The 19,715-nt window shown below is 38.9% G+C and overlaps 2 protein-coding genes across 2 annotated transcripts; one reads left to right on the top strand and one right to left on the bottom strand.

Moving 5' to 3' along the window:
* Positions 1-1,128: 1,128 nt before the first annotated feature.
* On the bottom strand, positions 1,129-4,660 carry LOC117265489 (uncharacterized). Its single transcript, XM_033640004.2, has 5 exons — positions 4,524-4,660; positions 4,062-4,433; positions 2,657-2,711; positions 2,338-2,455; positions 1,129-2,173 (listed from the first exon to the last, which is right to left on the bottom strand). The coding sequence occupies exons 2-5, from the start codon at positions 4,353-4,355 to the stop codon at positions 1,738-1,740; spliced, it is 903 nt and encodes a 300-aa protein (XP_033495895.2). The 5' UTR covers positions 4,356-4,433; positions 4,524-4,660; the 3' UTR covers positions 1,129-1,737.
* A 7,680-nt stretch (positions 4,661-12,340) lies between these two features.
* Positions 12,341-18,264, top strand: LOC117250710 (uncharacterized). The gene is made up of 4 exons (XM_033616706.2): positions 12,341-12,783; positions 12,998-13,052; positions 13,430-13,547; positions 17,003-18,264. Exons 1-4 carry the CDS (start codon positions 12,484-12,486, stop codon positions 17,034-17,036), a joined length of 507 nt encoding a protein of 168 aa, XP_033472597.1. The 5' UTR covers positions 12,341-12,483; the 3' UTR covers positions 17,037-18,264.
* Positions 18,265-19,715: the final 1,451 nt, after the last annotated feature.

Below are 19,715 nucleotides of genomic sequence, written 5' to 3' on the forward strand. Positions count from 1 at the left end.
TCTTTATATAGCAGATACTTGTTTGCTGCTGTCTCATGCTCTGAATGTCATATTTAGAACCTTTAAACCATAATGCCATGAAAGGGTGGCCCTATATAATAAGTACCTTTTCTCTTATATTGTGAATGTATTTTTCTGATAATACTTATGCACTTTTACTTATAATGGAGTGTATTTTAAATTGTGATAAGCCTATTTCTACTTTAAATTAAGTTGAGGATTTTAATACTTTCTCCACCACTGCCCACATGAATAACATAAGCTAGTTGATCATGCTTACACTGAATGGTCATCAAGGACGATTTATTTCATTCAATTTTTCTCAGTTAAACTCAAAGTGTGTACATTATTGACAAGTTATTGTATACAAACACCTTTTTTATTTTTATTTTTAGAATTTAAATAAACTCATTGTGTGCAATATTGACGTTATTGTATACAAACAACACCGTTTTTTATTTTTATGATTTAAATAAACTCAGTGTGTGCAACACTGACAAGTTATTGTATACAAACAACACCTTTTTTATTGTTATTTTTAGAATTTAAATAAACTCAGTGTGTGCAATATTGACAGGTTATTGTATATAAACAACCCCGTTTTTTATTTTATTTTTCAAATTTGAGTTAAATTCAAAGTGTGTACATTATTGACAAGTTGTTGTACAAACAACCCACTTTTTAATTTTTTTTAAATTTAAGTTAAACTCAAATTTTGTACATTATTGACAAGTTATTGTGTACAATCAACAGTCTTTTATTAATTTATTGTTGTTTAATTTAAGTTAAACTCAAAGTGTGTACATTATTGACAAGTTATTGTATACAAACAACCCTATTATTTATTTATTTATTTATTTAGGTTAAACCCAAAGTGTTTACATCACTGACAAGTTACTGTGTAAAAGCAACCCACTTTTTATTGTTTTTTTTTTTAAGTTCAACTCAAAGTGTGTACATTATTGACAAGTTACTGTACAAGCAACCCACTTTATTATTTTTTAAATTAAAGTTAAAGTGTGTACATTAGACATGTTACTGTGTACTAACAACCCAGTTTTTCATTACTTAATTTAAATTAAACTCAAAGTGTGTACATTATTGACAAATTATTGTACACATACCCTCTTATTTTTTTATTTTATTTTTTTCAGAAAAGTAAGTTGGTTCACAGCTTTGTATTTATTTTCTTTGTGCCATAAACAAACTGCATTATGGCAGACAAACATTCTTGCCACCGAAAAAGAAACTGAACAATGTCAACATGACGTGAAGCAGAGCAGGCGGCAGAGGAGACGCTGGATGGCTTTAAATACATCACTTTATCACTATTTAGTCAGTGATTTTTTACATTGCCTTATAATTACAATAAATGTCTCTTGAACCTGGCCGGCAGAAAATATTTGCATTATAACATAATCTGTTCATTATAAAAGCATGTTGCACCAACATACTCACACACACCAAAAAACCCCACAAATGCCAACATAAAAATGTAACTTCATTCTTCATTTTGTTGCATAAAAACAAATAACAGATGAAATAAACATTCCAATAAGGGAACTAAGCAGTTCTTCTTGAGGCTCCTACCTGTACAAGTACCACACGTGACATCGACCCAGTAAAGCAACGTGCTAGAATCTGGTTGCAAAATATCAAAAATGGTTTTTGTTTTGTCTTTTTTTTAACAGAGGAAGTTGTAGTTGTAGAGTCAAAAACACAGGTTGTAATACCTTATCACTTCTTAGGAGCCTCTGCCTTTGCTTCTTCATTTTTAGGAGCCTCTGCCTTTGCTTCTTTGTTTTTAGGGGCCTCTGCCTTTGCTTCTTCTGTTTTAGGGGCCTCTGCCTTTGCTTCTTCGTTTTTAGGGGCCTCTGCCTTTGCTTCCTCTTGTTTCGGGGCCTCTGCCTTTGCTTCTTCTTTTTTAGGGGTCTCTGCCTTTGCTTCTTCTTGTTTCGGGGCCTCTGCCTTTGCTTCTTCTTGTTTCGGGGCCTCTGCCTTTGCTTCTTCTTGTTTCGGGGCCTCTGCTTTAGGCTCCTCTGGTTTAGGGGCCTCTGCCTTTGGCTCCTCTTGTTTAGGGGCTTCTGCTTTAGGCTCCTCTTGTTTCGGGGCCTCTGCCTTTGGCTCCTCTTGTTTAGGGGCCTCTGCAGCTACTTCCTTGCCACACAGCTTGCTTCACGAGAAAGTTCAACAATAGAAAATGTGGTGAATGCATACAGTAGTTATGATTATGGATGTTTGAGTGCAGAAGTTATTTTATATTTCTATGTATATATATATATATATATATATATATATATATATATATATATATATCTTTATAAGTATTTCCCATACCTTACTTCTTCAGGTGCTCCAGCTTTCAAGAAGCCACACACTCCACTCGGTGCTGCTAGCTGCTGTTTCAGTGTTTCCACTTCTGCTGTCCAGCTGGTTTTCTCCTTGTCATTGTCAGCTGTAGGTATTATTATATGGGAATTATAAAATTAAAGCAAGGTTAAGATCAATATTTGGCGCAATCAATATTTTTTGATTGGAAAAGAGGCAAACTTTAATACATTTGTATCAGCACAGTAAAAGCAGGAAGAGCTGCCTTGTGTCTTCTCTCAATTATTTTACACACTTACACTATTGAGGATCATAAATTGACACCTACCTTGGAGATGACTGAGATCGGCCTCGAGTGCTGCCAGCTCATCTCTGGCAGATTTCTACAACAGGAAAAACAAATGTCAGCGACACAAACCTGAGTTTGCTGGAGAAAATAATCTGCTCTGCACAGACTAACATCCTGCATCTATACTGCACATCTTCAGCTTTGATGCAGCCACTTCCTTGGGACTCCCACTGTAAATATTTGAATAAGTCTGTCATGATATTACCTGGAACTGCACACAACACAGTTTTGGCATTGTGCTACCTGGTCAAGTTTAGCGATATACTTCATATCTTCCTCTTATTTGGCATGATGTGCCCTAAAAGATTATTTTTCTGATGTTTTTTTTTGGATACTCTGACAAACACTGAGGAATCACTGCACTTTGAAGCCACAAGATCAGTGGTCCAAAAGTGGGTCGTGGGCCCATTCTGAATGAACCACAAATGACCAGCAAACATGTCAAGTTAGTAAAAAAACGCACTTTATTTTTAAGTACAGTGAATTCCAGCACAGAGCTTTTATTTTGAAGTGCCATTTTCTGCCGCAGAAAGAGTGACTGACCGGCAGCTACTAGACAGAGACAGCAAACTATCTCAACAACATGGCTAAACTCAAGTGTGACGTTGTATGTATTAAAGTGTGGGACCTTGAACTAATGACTAAGAAGCAATCTGGACACTGTAGCTGGACCAGTGAGGAGCCACTGCACCAGATCAGCTTTGCAGAGTTGGTTTATTATGTAAAATGAATGTATTGCAAACCACAGAGCTACTTTCCCTTCCTCCAGAGCTATCATCTAGCTACTTCACCATGACAGAGAGCATTAGTTTACACATTTTCAGGCATGTATTGCCCTTAAAAGAAGTTTGGTGTTTAGAAATATGAGCAAAAATGACATACTTCAGCACAGGAGCACTTGGAGGCAGAGACAGATCATGTTTCTCACTGACTATATAGATGTTTTTTGCCAAAATAATGAAACAAAATGTTTTAAAGCGATGTCCACTCATATATGTGGTATTATGGCAAAATAACTGACAGTCTTGAAATAATAAAATAAAGGAAACTGGCCTGTGATCCTGTAAAGTCTAAGGCCTGCCATGTATCCAAGCAGGGACAGTGGATTATTATATACTCTTACCTGTAGGCCTGTTGACAGTCCCTGCTCTGATAGTGAGAAGTCCGATTATCTGGCTGGTGGTGATTTTATGCATTCATATCGGAACCAGGTGAAACAGGTTGTGTGTGTTTTTGTGCATACACTTGACGTGATGTGAGCCACCCATCCCCCTTCAATCTGTACTGTCATTTCCCCGTTAAAACTGGTTCTGAATCCAACATAACTTTCACATGGGGTCACTACTCCTGCTCTCCCTGCTTGCATCTTTCAGTGTCTGCCCACCTGATCACCCGTGCAGACGTCCACGTCGCCCTTCGCCTTGTCTGCTCGGGTCTCGAGCTTGATCACTTCCTCCGACAGCGCCTTCTCCTCACTCCGCGTCTTCTCCAGCAGGTTCTGCTGCTGCGCCTTCTCGCCCTCGTACTCCTGCAGCACATCGTAGGTCACCCGCAGCTTGATATCCTGAAACCTTTTCCGTCTGTCCTCTTTGTCCTGCTCCTTTTGCCGTAATTTCATGACCCCCATCAGAGCCACAGACGTCATGATCACCACAGGTAGTACCAGCTGCACCTTCATGCTTTAACCCGGAGCGGAGAGCCTTCTTTGCGCGCGGTGTACGTCCTTGGTGATGGAGGTGTGGGGCGAGTGCTCTGCCTGAACACAAGGTTGCTTTTACTGTCGCCCTGGTTACAAGTCTTTACGGATCACGAAATAAAAACCAATCAACCTAAAGGGCTGGCTCACCTGTGCTGTGACCGGGCATTCATTAATGTGCGTCGGATCTGGGCTGCGCAGCATTCCCCCAGAGTGTCATCACAAACACGCCCTCTTCCTGTATGGTAGCCTCATCTCACAGGTAGGCCCTGCTCTCACCTGTACTGTCCTGCGCACCTTGATCTGACTTCATTACACCATTAACAAGTCCAATGTGGCTGCAGATAAGCTGTGTGTCTGTTGACAGAGAGGACAAACTGGAGCTGAAAGGAAATGTATTTACCCAGTGTAATCACTTATTTTAACACTGAATACTCTGACTCATATAAGGATGTGTTGTTAAATATAAAGCAATCTGATATTAATATTTAACTTAGTATAGTATTCAGATTTTCTTTTTAAGTAAAAGAAGCTGTAGCCTGACCATGGATGAATTACTGAACGGGCCCAAAGATTCAGGGGGCCTTCACCTGCAAACTGTCACTTAAATTAACACATACCAACCAGGAAGAGATTCAAAATGACCACAGAGATACAAATGGACTGCAAAGAGACACAAAATTACTATACAGCAACACAAAGCAACCAGAAAGACATGCTGAAATTTGAACACTGAATACAACATTATATAACTCCACTATATTTACTCTGACTCATATAAGGATATGTGGTTGAATATAAAGCAGTCTGATATTAATGTTTAACTTCATTGGCAGACAGTAAAAGTTTTACAGTAAAAGTAGCACGGTCTAATCATGGAAAGATTACTGAATGGGCCAACTGGACACAAGTCCAAGGCCCAACGTTTCAGGGGCCTCCCTCACCCTGAGCCCGCAAAATGTCACTCAAATTATCATGTGTCAACTAGCAAGACTTGACGTGACGGCAAAGAGACACAAAAAGTCAACAAAGAGATGCAAAGAGACATAAAATAACCATAAAAGAGCAAAAACAACCAAAAAAGACACAAAATCAGCTCAAAGAGAAGCATAATGACTACAAAGAACACAAAACAAACACAAGAAGACACAAAATGGCCAAAAACAGACAAACAACAACAACAACCAAAGCGGCAAAACCACTACAAAGTCTAAAACTCAACATGTAAATTAAGCTGTCAGATAAATGAAGTAGAGTAACAAGAGAGGCAGCAGAAAATTAACATATGGAAGTGAGGGTTTGGGGTCCTTTTTTGGGCATCAAACATTTGATGTCCTGCATTTTGATGAATGTCTCTGCATTGGTTTGTGGTGTAAATGTCTTTATGGTCCTGAAAATAAAAGTCTTCTGCTACTTTCATGCTTTTATTGGGGGTAGTGGCAACTTCTAGGGCTGGAAACTGCAGCCAACTTGGAGGTGCCAAAAACTACAGTTCCCCAAATGGGCACTTGAGGCCAACCCCCAACTTTACAGCAGAAATAAACATGTTTACACCCCGGCACGAAAAACAGTTTTGGTCTCTATAGCTAACTTCAATATTCATGACAACTGTGTGGGGACGAATTTTGATATAACTCACATATTTGCATTTGATCAGGCCTTGAGTTTACACATGTGAAAGGGCAGGGCCCCTTTGGGTGACTGCTGCCTGCGTGGCAGATCCACCCTTCACTCCTCCACAGCTCCACCCTCTTATCCAAACTTGGTTACTACTGGCTCCAAAAAACTAAGACGGGAACTTGAAGTTCACAAACCAATGGGTGACGCCACTGTGGCTACATCCATTATTTTATATGGTCTATGAGGAGGACATGTACCCTGCATCCCCCCAAACATCTACGCATATGTAGATAAAATACAAGTATCTCCAAATTGAAGTTAACTGTAAATTTCCATCACAGTTTAGAGAAACAGTAACAGGTCAGAAATGATAACACATAAAAGAGCACATAAAATAGTTTAAGCCTTTTTATGTTATTCAAGAACAAAGATTTTAAGTTTGAGTTTAAGTGTCTTGTTTGTGTTGTTTTAAGATACTCTAGAGCAGGGGTGTCAAACATATGGCCCAGGGGGCCAGGACTGGCCCGCCAAGGGGTCCAACCCAGCCCTCTGGATGACTTTGCACACCTAATTATGATGCACATGTGAAGACTGAGAGATTTCAGGAGCAATTTAAACAGTGAGCATGTAAAATACTGTCTTAGATGTTTTTCCACTCTGACCAGAAAACAACTCCCTGAAATAACATTAAGCACTTTCTATGGTCATATTTAAAGGTACTGAAAATTGTGCAAAATATTGCCGAACAGCAGCTTCAGTACAAAAGAGTCTGTATCAGACTTCTATCTTAAAACAATATGGGTGGAACCCTGCTGCTGAGGCACAGACAAAACATCCGATTGTAATGCAGGGGATGACTTAACCTGCTATCTCAATAGCTTCCACTTAAGTGGATTTAGTGGAAGGTAGACAATGACTACACAGTGGCACAAAGTGATCAAAAAAGACACAAAATTACCTTAAAGAGACTTAAAATGCCCTAAAAGACACACAAACTGACCTCAAAGAAATGCAAACTATTACAGAAAGACACAAAACAACCATAATGAGACAAAAATTGTTTACACAGCGACTTAAAATTACCCCAGTAAGACACAAAATGACCTCAAAGAGGCACAATGAGGCACAAAATGACTACAAAAAGACACAAGACAACTACAGGGAGACACAAAATGACTCCAGAGCGACCAAAAGAGACACCAAACTACCATAAGGAGACTTAAAATTACCTCAAAGACACACAAAATGACCACAAAGAGATGCAAACAACAACACAAAACTACAAAACAACCACAAGGAGACACAAAATGACCACAAAGGGACACACGGAGGCACAAATGACTACAAAGAGAGACAAAACAACCACGAGGAGACACAAAATGACTACAAAACAACCACAAGGAGACACAAAACAACCACGAGGAGACACAAAAAGACACAAAACAACCACAAGGAGACACAAAATGACTACAAAACAACCATGAGGAGACACAAAACAACCACGAGGAGACACAAAAAGACACAAAACAACCATGAGGAGACACAAAAAAAACACAAAACAACCACAAGGAGACACAAAATGAGTACAAAAAAACACAAAACAACCACGAGGAGACACAAAATGACACAAAACAACCATGAAGAGACACAAAAAGACACAAAACAACCACGAGGAGACACAAAATGACTACAAAAATGACACAAAACAACCACGAGGAGACACAAAAAGACACAAAACAAACACAAGGAGACACAAAATGACTACAAAAAGACACAAAACAACCATAAGGAGAAACACAACAACCACGAAGAGACACAAAACAACCACGAGGAGACACAAAATGACTACAAAAAGACACAAAACAACCACAAGGAGACACAAAATGACACCAAACAACCATGAGGAGACACAAAGAGACACAAAACAACCACGAGGAGACACAAAATGACACAAAACAACCATGAGGAGACACAAAAAGACACAATACAACCACGAAGAGACACAAAACAACCACGAGGAGACACAAAATGACTTCAAAAAGACACAAAACAACCACAAGGAGACACAAAACAACCACGAGGAGACACAAAATGACTTCAAAAAGACACAAAACAACCACAAGGAGACACAAAATGACTACAAAAAAACACAAAACAACCACGAAGAGACACAAAATGAGTACAAAAAAAACACAAAACAACCATGAGGAGACACAAAATGATACAAAACAACCATGAGGAGACACAAAAGGACACAAAACAACCACAAGGAGACACAAAATGACTACAAAACAACCATGAGGAGACACAAAAAGACACAAAACAACCACAAGGAGACACAAAATGACTACAAAAAAACACAAAACAACCACGAGGAGACACAAAATGACCACAAAAATGACACAAAACAACCACGAGGAGACACAAAAAGACACAAAACAACCATAAGGAGACACACAACAACCACGAGGAGACACAAAACAACCACGAGGAGACACAAAATGACTACAAAAAGACACAAAACAACCACAAGGAGACACAAAATGACACAAAACAACCATGAGGAGACACAAAACAACCACGAGGAGACACAAAATGACACAAAACAACCATGAGGAGACACAAAAAGACACAATACAACCACGAGGAGACACAAAACAACCACGAGGAGACACAAAATGACTTCAAAAAGACACAAAACAACCACAAGGAGACACAAAACAACCACGAGGAGACACAAAATGACTTCAAAAAGACACAAAACAACCACAAGGAGACACAAAATGACTACAAAAAAACACAAAACAACCATGAAGAGACACAAAATGAGTACAAAAAAAACACAAAACAACCATGAGGAGACACAAAATGACACAAAACAACCATGAGGAGACACAAAAGGACACAAAACAACCACAAGGAGACACAAAATGACTACAAAACAACCATGAGGAGACACAAAAAGACACAAAACAACCACAAGGAGACACAAAATGACTACAAAAAAACACAAAACAACCACGAGGAGACACAAAATGACCACAAAAATGACACAAAACAACCACGAGGAGACACAAAAAGACACAAAACAACCATAAGGAGACACACAACAACCACGAGGAGACACAAAACAACCACGAGGAGACACAAAATGACTACAAAAAGACACAAAACAACCACAAGGAGACACAAAATGACACAAAACAACCATGAGGAGACACAAAACAACCACGAGGAGACACAAAATGACACAAAACAACCATGAGGAGACACAAAAAGACACAATACAACCACGAGGGGACACAAAACAACCACGAGGAAACACAAAATGACTTCAAAAAGACACAGAACAACCACAAGGAGACACAAAACAACCACGAGGAGACACAAAATGAGTACAAAAAAACACAAAACAACCATGAGGAAACACAAAATGACACAAAACAACCACAAGGAGACACAAAATGACTACAAAACAACCATGAGGAGACACAAAAAGACACAAAACAACCACAAGGAGACACAAAATGACTACAAAACAACCATGAGGAGACACAAAAAGACACAAAACAACCACGAGGAGACACAAAATGACTTCAAAAAGACACAAAACAACCACAAGGAGACACAAAACAACCACGAGGAGACACAAAATGAGTACAAAAAAACACAAAACAACCATGAGGAGACACAAAATGACACAAAACAACCACAAGGAGAGACAAAAAGACTACAAAACAACCATGAGGAGACACAAAAAGACACAAAACAACCACAAGGAGACACAAAATGACTACAAAACAACCATGAGGAGACACAAAAAGACACAAAACAACCACAAGGAGACACAAAATGACTACAAAAAAACACAAAACAACCACGAGGAGACACAAAATGACTACAAAAATGACACAAAACAACCACGAGGAGACACAAAATGACACAAAACAACCATGAAGAGACACAAAAAGACACAAAACAACCACGAGGAGACACAAAATGACTACAAAAATGACACAAAACAACCACGAGGAGACACAAACAGACACAAAACAAACACAAGGAGACACAAAATGACTACAAAAAGACACAAAACAACCATAAGGAGAAACACAACAACCACGAAGAGACACAAAACAACCACGAGGAGACACAAAATGACTACAAAAAGACACAAAACAACCACAAGGAGACACAAAATGACACCAAACAACCATGAGGAGACACAAAGAGACACAAAACAACCACGAGGAGACACAAAATGACACAAAACAACCATGAGGAGACACAAAAAGACACAATACAACCACGAGGAGACACAAAACAACCACGAGGAGACACAAAATGACTTCAAAAAGACACAAAACAACCACAAGGAGACACAAAACAACCACGAGGAGACACAAAATGACTTCAAAAAGACACAAAACAACCACAAGGAGACACAAAATGACTACAAAAAAACACAAAACAACCACGAAGAGACACAAAATGAGTACAAAAAAACACAAAACAACCATGAGGAGACACAAAATGACACAAAACAACCATGAGGAGACACAAAAGGACACAAAACAACCACAAGGAGACACAAAATGACTACAAAACAACCATGAGGAGACACAAAAAGACACAAAACAACCACAAGGAGACACAAAATGACTACAAAAAAACACAAAACAACCACGAGGAGACACAAAATGACCACAAAAATGACACAAAACAACCACGAGGAGACACAAAAAGACACAAAACAACCATAAGGAGACACACAACAACCACGAGGAGACACAAAATGACTACAAAAAGACACAAAACAACCACAAGGAGACACAAAATGACACAAAACAACCATGAGGAGACACAAAAAGACACAATATAACCATGAGGAGACACAAAAAGACACAATACAACCACGAGGAGACACAAAACAACCACGAGGAAACACAAAATGACTTCAAAAAGACACAGAACAACCACAAGGAGACACAAAACAACCACGAGGAGACACAAAATGAGTACAAAAAAACACAAAACAACCATGAGGAGACACAAAATGACACAAAACAACCACAAGGAGACACAAAATGACTACAAAACAACCATGAGGAGACACAAAAAGACACAAAACAACCACAAGGAGACACAAAATGACTACAAAACAACCATGAGGAGACACAAAAAGACACAAAACAACCACGAGGAGACACAAAATGACTTCAAAAAGACACAAAACAACCACAAGGAGACACAAAACAACCACGAGGAGACACAAAATGAGTACAAAAAAACACAAAACAACCATGAGGAGACACAAAATGACACAAAACAACCACAAGGAGAGACAAAAAGACTACAAAACAACCATGAGGAGACACAAAAAGACACAAAACAACCACAAGGAGACACAAAATGACTACAAAACAACCATGAGGAGACACAAAAAGACACAAAACAACCACAAGGAGACACAAAATGACTACAAAAAAACACAAAACAACCACGAGGAGACACAAAATGACTACAAAAATGACACAAAACAACCACGAGAAGACACAAAAAGACACAAAACAAACACAAGGAGACACAAAATGACTACAAAAAGACACAAAACAACCACAAGGAGACACACAACAACCACGAGGAGACACAAAATGACTACAAAAAGACACAAAACAACCACAAGGAGACACAAAATGACACAAAACAACCATGAGGAGACACAAAGAGACACAAAACAACCACAAGGAGACACAAAATGACTTCAAAAAGACACAAAACAACCACAAGGAGACACAAAATGACTACAAAGTGACCAAAAGAGACACCAAATTACCTCAAGGGACTTAAAATTACCCCAGAGACACAAAATGAAGTCAAAGAGATGCAAAAACACAAAAGAACCACAAGGAGACACAAAATGACCTCAGCTCCAGATTGTAATGCAGGGGATGAGTTACCTGCTTCCCCATTAGCTTCCACTTCAGTCACATGTAATAAAAGTTGAGTAGTAGACTGACTGAATGTGGAAGAACGAAGACACAGTGTTGAATTTGCACGAGTTTTCTTACTTCTTTGTTAAATGGATGAACGTTTTCAGAATGAAAGAAACATTTGAAGGGGTTGATATTTATAGGTTATTATGCAGTGGTTTTACTGGTCCAGCCCAGTTGAAATCAAATTGGGTTGTATAATGTGTGGCCCCTGAACAACAGAGAGTTTGTTGATCATGATGCAAATCCATCCAAGCTGCTTTTTCTGTGTGCAAGCGCCGCGCGTGCCTACCAGTGAGGAGGGCGAAAGTCACACGAGGAAATAGGTGGATTGTCACGCCCAGCCCGCTGAGCAGGTAGAGCAGGTTACACGTACAGTAAACACGGTCACACTGCGGGACGGTGCCCGAGGAGTCGACGCGTGCACGGCTGGAGACATACCTGGAATGAGCAAAAAGTGACCCTCATTGATCCAGACTTTATTTATACTCTCTGCCATGATGAAGCTCGCGGTGGCGCTGACCGGCCTGAGCGTGATCGTAATGGTTGTAATGATTTTCCAAACCGTAACTCAGGAGCTGAACCTGCGCACACTGAAATCCCGCATGTTGGCGAACTCGGCGGAGGTGAAGAGGAGAGAGGACTCCATCGTGGACATGAAGAAGAAAATCCAGGAGATGAAGACGACGCTGGTGACGGTCAACGCCAACATAGACGAGCTGAAGAAGAAGAAGGCGGACAGTGAGAAGTCAACGCAGGAGTTCGACACAAATCTGCAGACCTGTCACAAGGAGAAGGTGAGGGACACACACATTTAACACACAGCTGGTATTGTTTAATATGCATACAGTCATAACACTACTGACAGGAAAGTATCACTCCTCAGGATGCACATGATATCTTATATTGACTCAGTTTTGTACATCAAAATATTTGTTTTATAATTTTATTGAAGCCACTTAATCCACCATGGTAACTGCTGACAGATATTTACACCTGTGCCCTTATTAGGAAGATGCAGAGACGAAGAAGACGGAAAAGGTAGAGGCCATGGCTAAACTCAAAGGTAAGGCTTTTTATGTCGCGTGCTTTGGGCTGATAGGTAAAACACCACATTTGCAAACCCAAACTGACCCAGATAAGAGTTGCGACAGACCACAACGCCTTAATCAGGTTTCTGTTGGCCTTTTAAAAGACAGAGGATGGATTGGAGCTGCTGAGATCTGTCAGTCTGTCATCGTCTGTTCAAACTCTGCCTATTAGAAACCAGTGGAACAAGATGTGACAGCACTAGACAACGTGGCTTCAGGCACAGTGTCCCTTGGTTTCATTTGCCGATCTGAGCTCAGCAAAAGTAGCAGCTCCCATTTCATTTGTTGTGTGTGGTAAATATGGAAATTCACAACATGCGTTCCTCTGTGTTATACTCTGTCGTTTCTACAGCTGATCACGAGGAGGCCAAAAAGAAGGCCGAGGTGGACATTCAGAACTTGAAACAACAGATTTTGGATAGAGACAAAGCTATTTGTGCCTTTGCAGACACAACCAAGGAGGAAGCAAGGTAAGATCTTCAGAATAAGAGCGTGTGTGGTCAGATAGAGCTGTCCACAACATCAGAGAGGATTACTGAAAGGGCTTACTGTGTACAGGCCCAGGGGCCCAAAGAGTCAGGAGTCCCCATGGCCTTCATGTGCAAATTGTCACTCAAATAAACACATACAGACCAGGAAGAGATTCAAAATGACCACAAAGAGACACAAATAGACCACAAACAGATACAAAGGAACTTCAAAAAACAGAAAACAAAAACAGCAAAAACAACCAGAAAGAGACACAAGACAGGGAAAAAAAGTAAATAAAACAGCCACAAGGAAACACGAAATGACTACAAAGCAATACAAAATGACCTTAAAGAGACACAAACAGAGACTCAAAACAACCACAAGGTTAACACCAAATCAATATAAACCAACATAAAGCCACCAAAGAAGACACAAGATTACTTTGACGAGACTTAAATTTTTCCTCAGACACACAAAATGACCACAAAGAGACACAAACTGACCTCAAAGAGATGTAAACAACTACAAAAAGATACAAAGCAACAACAAAGAGAAAGAAAATGGCTATAAACCAACACAAAGCAACCAAAAGATACACAAACTGACCTCAAAGACAGAGACGCAAACAACTATAAAAAGACACAAAACAACCACAGGGAGACACAAAATGTCCACAAAGAGGCACAAACCTACCTCAGAGATGCAAACTACTACAAAAACGCACAAAACAATCACAAAGAGACACAAAATAACTTCAAAAACAGGAAAACAACCAGAAAGGGGGATAAAACAACCACAAAGCTACACAAAATGACCTCAGAGGTAAAAACGTCTACAAAGAGACACAAAACAAACACAAGGAGACACAAAATGACCTACAAAGCAACACAAGGGTACCAAAAAAGACACACAATTACCTTAAAGAGACTTAAAATGTCCTCAAGACACACAAAATGACTGCAAAGAGACACAAAATGACCCCACAAAGAAGCAAAAAAACAACCACAAGGAGACACAAAATGGCTACACAGTGACACAAAGTGACCAAAAAAGAGACACAACGAGGCAAAAACGACTATAAAGAGACACAAAACAACCACCAGGATGATCACAAAGCGATCAATATGGCACAAAATTGCCTTGAAGAGAATTAACATTTCCTCTAAAAGACAGAAACTGACCTCAGAGAGACACAAACTAAGCTCAAAGACACACACACAGAAATGACCACATAGTCACAAAACAAGGAGACACAAACTTACCATAAAAGACACAAAATTACCTTAAAGAGACTTAAAATTTCCTCTGAGACACACAAATTACCTCAGAGAGACACAAACTGACTTCCAAGACAGAGACGCAAACTACTACAAAAAGACACAAAACAACCACGAAGAGACACAAAATAACTACAAAAACAGAAACAGGAAAAACACCCGCACAGAAACACAGAACAACCACGAGGAGACACAAAATGACATCAAAGAGACACAAACTGACCTTAAAGAGGTAAAAACGACTACAAAACGACTACAAAAAGACACAAAACAACCACGAAGAGACACAAAAGAACTACAAAAACAGGAAAAACAACTGGAAAGAGACATAAAACAACCACAAGGAAACACAAAATGACCACGAAGCAACACAAAGTGGCCAAAAAAGACACAAAATGTCCTCAAAGACACACAAGATCATGACAAAACGACACAAAACAACCACAAGGAGACACAAAATGACTACACGATGACACAAAGCAACCAAAACAGACACAAAATGATTGTTAAGAGACTTAACATTTCCTCAAAGAGACACATACTGACCTCGAAGAGACAAACTGACGTCAAAGAGATGCAAACAACCACAAAAATCCCCAAAACAACCATAAGGAGACACATAATGACTACACAGAGATGCAAAATGACCAAAAAAGACACAAAATGACCTTAAAGAGACTTAAAATGACCCTAAAGAGATGCAAATCAAATCAAATCAACATTATTTATATGGCACTTTTCATACAACAGTAACACAAAGTGCCTCACAGAGGTTAAAAACAACAAAGATCCAAACAGAAAACAAAAAGAAAAGAGAAAACTCAACCCTTCCACCCAACAAAAAGCTATTTAGCTTGTAAAATTGAGTTAGTAGCTAGGTAAGAATGATCTAAAACAGAGACATAAAATGCATCAAAACTAAAACCTAGGCTAACTAAAATAACAAAATATAAAGTTTAAATGAGATAAGAACGTAAAAAGAGGAAGGGGTAAGAATATAAAAAATAAATAAAAAATAGATAATAGACGGATAAATTGGTTATAAGAGGAATTTAAAATAGATAAATAAAGAGATCAGTTAAAAGCCTGATTAAAATGATGAGTCTTGAGCCTCTTTTTAAAAACATCAACAGTCTCTGCAGCTCTGAGGTTCACCGGCAGGCTGTTCCACAATCGGGGGCCATAATAATTAAATGCCACCTCCCCGTGTGTTTTAGTCCTAACTTGTGGTATGGTTAAAAGGCCGGTGCCGGAGGACCTCAGGGTCCATGAGGGTTGATATGGTAAAAGCAGGTCAGATAAATAAGAAGGCCCAAGACCGTTAAGACATTTAAAAACCAATAAAAGAACCTTAAAATCGATCCTGAAGCGCACAGGGAGCCAATGCAGCAATTTTAAAACTGGTGTAATGTGCTCCCGCCCTCTGGTCCTCGTCAGCACTCGTGTAGCTGAATTCTGTAATAATTGTAGATTTGAGATACTCTTTTTGGGAAGACCAGAGAGTAGGGCATTACAATAATCTAACCTACAGGAGATAAAAGCATGTATCAACACCTCCATGCTGGCCTGAGAGAGAAATGGGCGGACTCTGGCTATATTCTTAAGGTGGTAGAAACCTGTTTTTAATATGTTGAATAAAACAGAGCTCAGAGTCAAAAATCACACCCAGATTTTTTACAGATTGTGTTGGTAAAAGTTTCTCTCTCTGGCCTTCAGGACCAATGACTAAAACCTCTGTTTTGTCCTGGTTGAGCTGCAGGAAATTTGCTGCCATCCATGACTTTATATCTAAAATGCAGTTAAAAAGGGCATCAATTGGCCCTGTGTCATCAGGAGACACAGCGATGTACAGTTGCGTATCATCATGCAAACAACTACAAAGAGACACCAAATAACCACATGGACACACAAAACCACAAAAAGATGTGATACGACCACAGAGAGATGCAAAACCACCACAAAGTCTGCGTGTCCTGCTCCTGTGTAGGAGAGGTGGTGGGGCCCTTTGCATATCTGTGCCCAGGGCCTCTCATAATCCACCCATGTTTTTACAGTAGGCCTCTGTCCCATTACACACACACGCACCACATAACAGAACCGTGGCTGCAGAGCTACAGATGTTAAGACAACCTTATCACATCACATTAACATTGTTTTGTCTTTTCTTCATTTTGCAGGAAGTTGTGTGGAATCGCTGAAGCTCCGCAATAAAGTTAACCCAGAAACACTCATTGACTGTGAACTGTTCAGTAAAGAACCTCGCCATGCAAACCAGGATAGATTTAGTAATGTCACTGATGTGAGTACAGCTCTGTTTGTTTCCTGTGAGAGAATAAACTGTTTATTTAAAGAAAAAAAAAAGCTGGCATTTATTCATTGGACAAATGACACAAAGATCGGGAGTGGGAACTTATGTTGCATAGTTTTATATCATTTTGTAATGTTATTGTGTTGGTTGGGTCGATCTTCGTATGCCTTTTGTATCTATAAAACACTTTGAGATATACTTGTAATTATTACAGCCTTTGCAAGTAAATGTCACCTTCCCCTGATTGAAACATTGTGTAGCACCAAAGAACTGCGTTTGTGTTGCCCTGCCCTCTGATGAAGCCAGTGACTACCAGCAACCACAATATTATGTGGCATCTGTTTGATCTCTGAGGTCGTGCGTGTGTGTCTGTGCATGTGTGTGTGTGTTTACAAATATCCTGCGTCAAGTTGAACAATATGCTTATGCTTCATGGAAATGCAAATGAAACGTGCATGGGAAAATGTTATCTCATTAAAACAGTGCAAGCCACAGTGATCCAAAACTGACCCACGGTATCCGGTGTTTGAAATATTGCCTGACCAATGAGCTTTGTGGTGCTTTGTGCTGAGTTAGAGAGCTCTTTGTACTCATGGGAAAATAAATGTTATTTGCACACATTTATGACACAGGATGACAGTTCACTGGCATGTTCCTCTACCTCCCCCTGGTGTCGAACCAAAGACTACACCAACTTTCAGTCATGACACACATCAACCACATATGCATAGTCTGGCTCCTATTCTGTTCCTCTTCAGCTTAATTTATAAATTCTACGTTTCAGTCTTGGTGCAGCCAGTCTGTCTGGTTTGAGTCCAAGCCCTATTTGTTGGCCACCATCTGAAATAGCTGCCATTTCTGATAAACAATACATCTTTAATCGGTAATTAGCAGTTTCACAGCTGTTTAAAAGGCCAATGCGCTTAAGTTAGCCAGGAAACAACATGTGGCTGTGTCCTCCACAGTCATATTTAGCTTAAGGTGTCGCTGAGTGAAACGGTTACTTCATGAAATTTGAGAGATGTGGTCACTGAATGCATTTTGCTGTTGTTCTGACTGTGTAAAGGGAACTCTGAAGGACTGTGTGTAACCAGATGAGAAACAAAGTGATAATAAAGAAGATTATTGCCATTTTTTCTTGTGCTTTACTCATCAGCAATACAGAGTGTCACAACACTGCCAGGGGTGGAGACATATAGGGTAAAATGAAATGTTGCACTACTTGTACGAGTAGACAGATATGTATAAATAAATGGGCTGTAGTAAAATTGTAAAATAGGTTTGTTGGAGACCCAATGACATTCTTTGTATTTGTTTTGATTGAACTAATGGTTATTGCATTCACTTGACAAATAAAAAAAAGCCCTGTTTTTCTGAGTAATTTTTTCTGTTTTTCGGAGTAATTTATTTATTTTTCTGTTTTTTGGTGTCATTTTTTCTGTTTTTCTGAGTAATTTTTTCCCGTTTTCCGTGGTAGTTTTTTATTTCTTTTTTTTTTGGGGTATTTTTTTTTCTTCTGTTTTTTTTTTTCGGAGTACTTTTTCCCTGATTTTCGTGGTATTTTTTTCTGTTTTTCGGGGTTTTTTTTTTTTTTTTCTGTTTTTTTTGTGGTCACTTTTTTTTCCTGAACGAGGAGATGAGATACTTCAAAATCTCGCGAAAAGCTCCCACCTGGCACCTGGCACCTGCAATTTACCCCTGCATCCATGGTGACTCCTGCTCATGGATGTATTTTGCACTCGTGCTCCTGCTCCTAGATAATTTCAACTACGGGATCAATAAGGGTAAGGCACGTAATTAGTTACACACAGGGTATGATAATCTAGCTATGTTTTCGACTGCATCCTTCTAGTGTAGGCCTATCGCTCAATGTAACAGGTTAGGTTAGTAACATTGTAACAACGTTAGCTGACAAATTTGTGATGAGTAACAATGTCCAGTATGATGGAAAAAAAATGTTAGCTTAACTGACAACTGAAATCATGCCCATACACGTTTGTCAGCTAACTTTGTAAAAAAAAATTACCCCAAAAAATGGAAAAATAATTACCACGAAAAACAGGGAAAAAATTACTCAGAAAAACAGAAAAAATCCCCCCTCAAAAATAGAAAAAATACCCCGAAAAACAGGGAAAAAAATCACTCAGAAAAACAGAAAAAAATTACTCAGAAAAAAACAGAAAAATATTACTCAGAAAAAAACAGAAGAAAAAAATACCACAAAAAACAGAAAAAAATTACCCCGAAAAACAGAAAAAAATTACTCAGAAAAACAGAAAAATAAATAAATTACTCCAAAAAACAGAAAAAAATACTCAGAAAAAACAGAAGAAAAAAAATACCTCGAAAAACAGAAAAAAAATTACCCCGAAAAACAGGGAAAAATTACTCAGAAAAACAGAAAAAAATACTCAGAAAAACAGAAAAATATTACTCAGAAAAAAACAGAAAAATATTACTCAGAAAAAAACAGAAGAAAAAAATACCACAAAAAACAGAAAAAAATTACCCAGAAAAACAGAAAAAAAATACTCAGAAAAACAGAAAAATATTACTCAGAAAAAAACAGAAAAATATTACTC

This window comes from Epinephelus lanceolatus, chromosome 10, assembly GCF_041903045.1.
Source record: "Epinephelus lanceolatus isolate andai-2023 chromosome 10, ASM4190304v1, whole genome shotgun sequence".
In the NCBI taxonomy this organism is placed as follows: Eukaryota; Metazoa; Chordata; class Actinopteri; order Perciformes; family Serranidae; genus Epinephelus; species Epinephelus lanceolatus.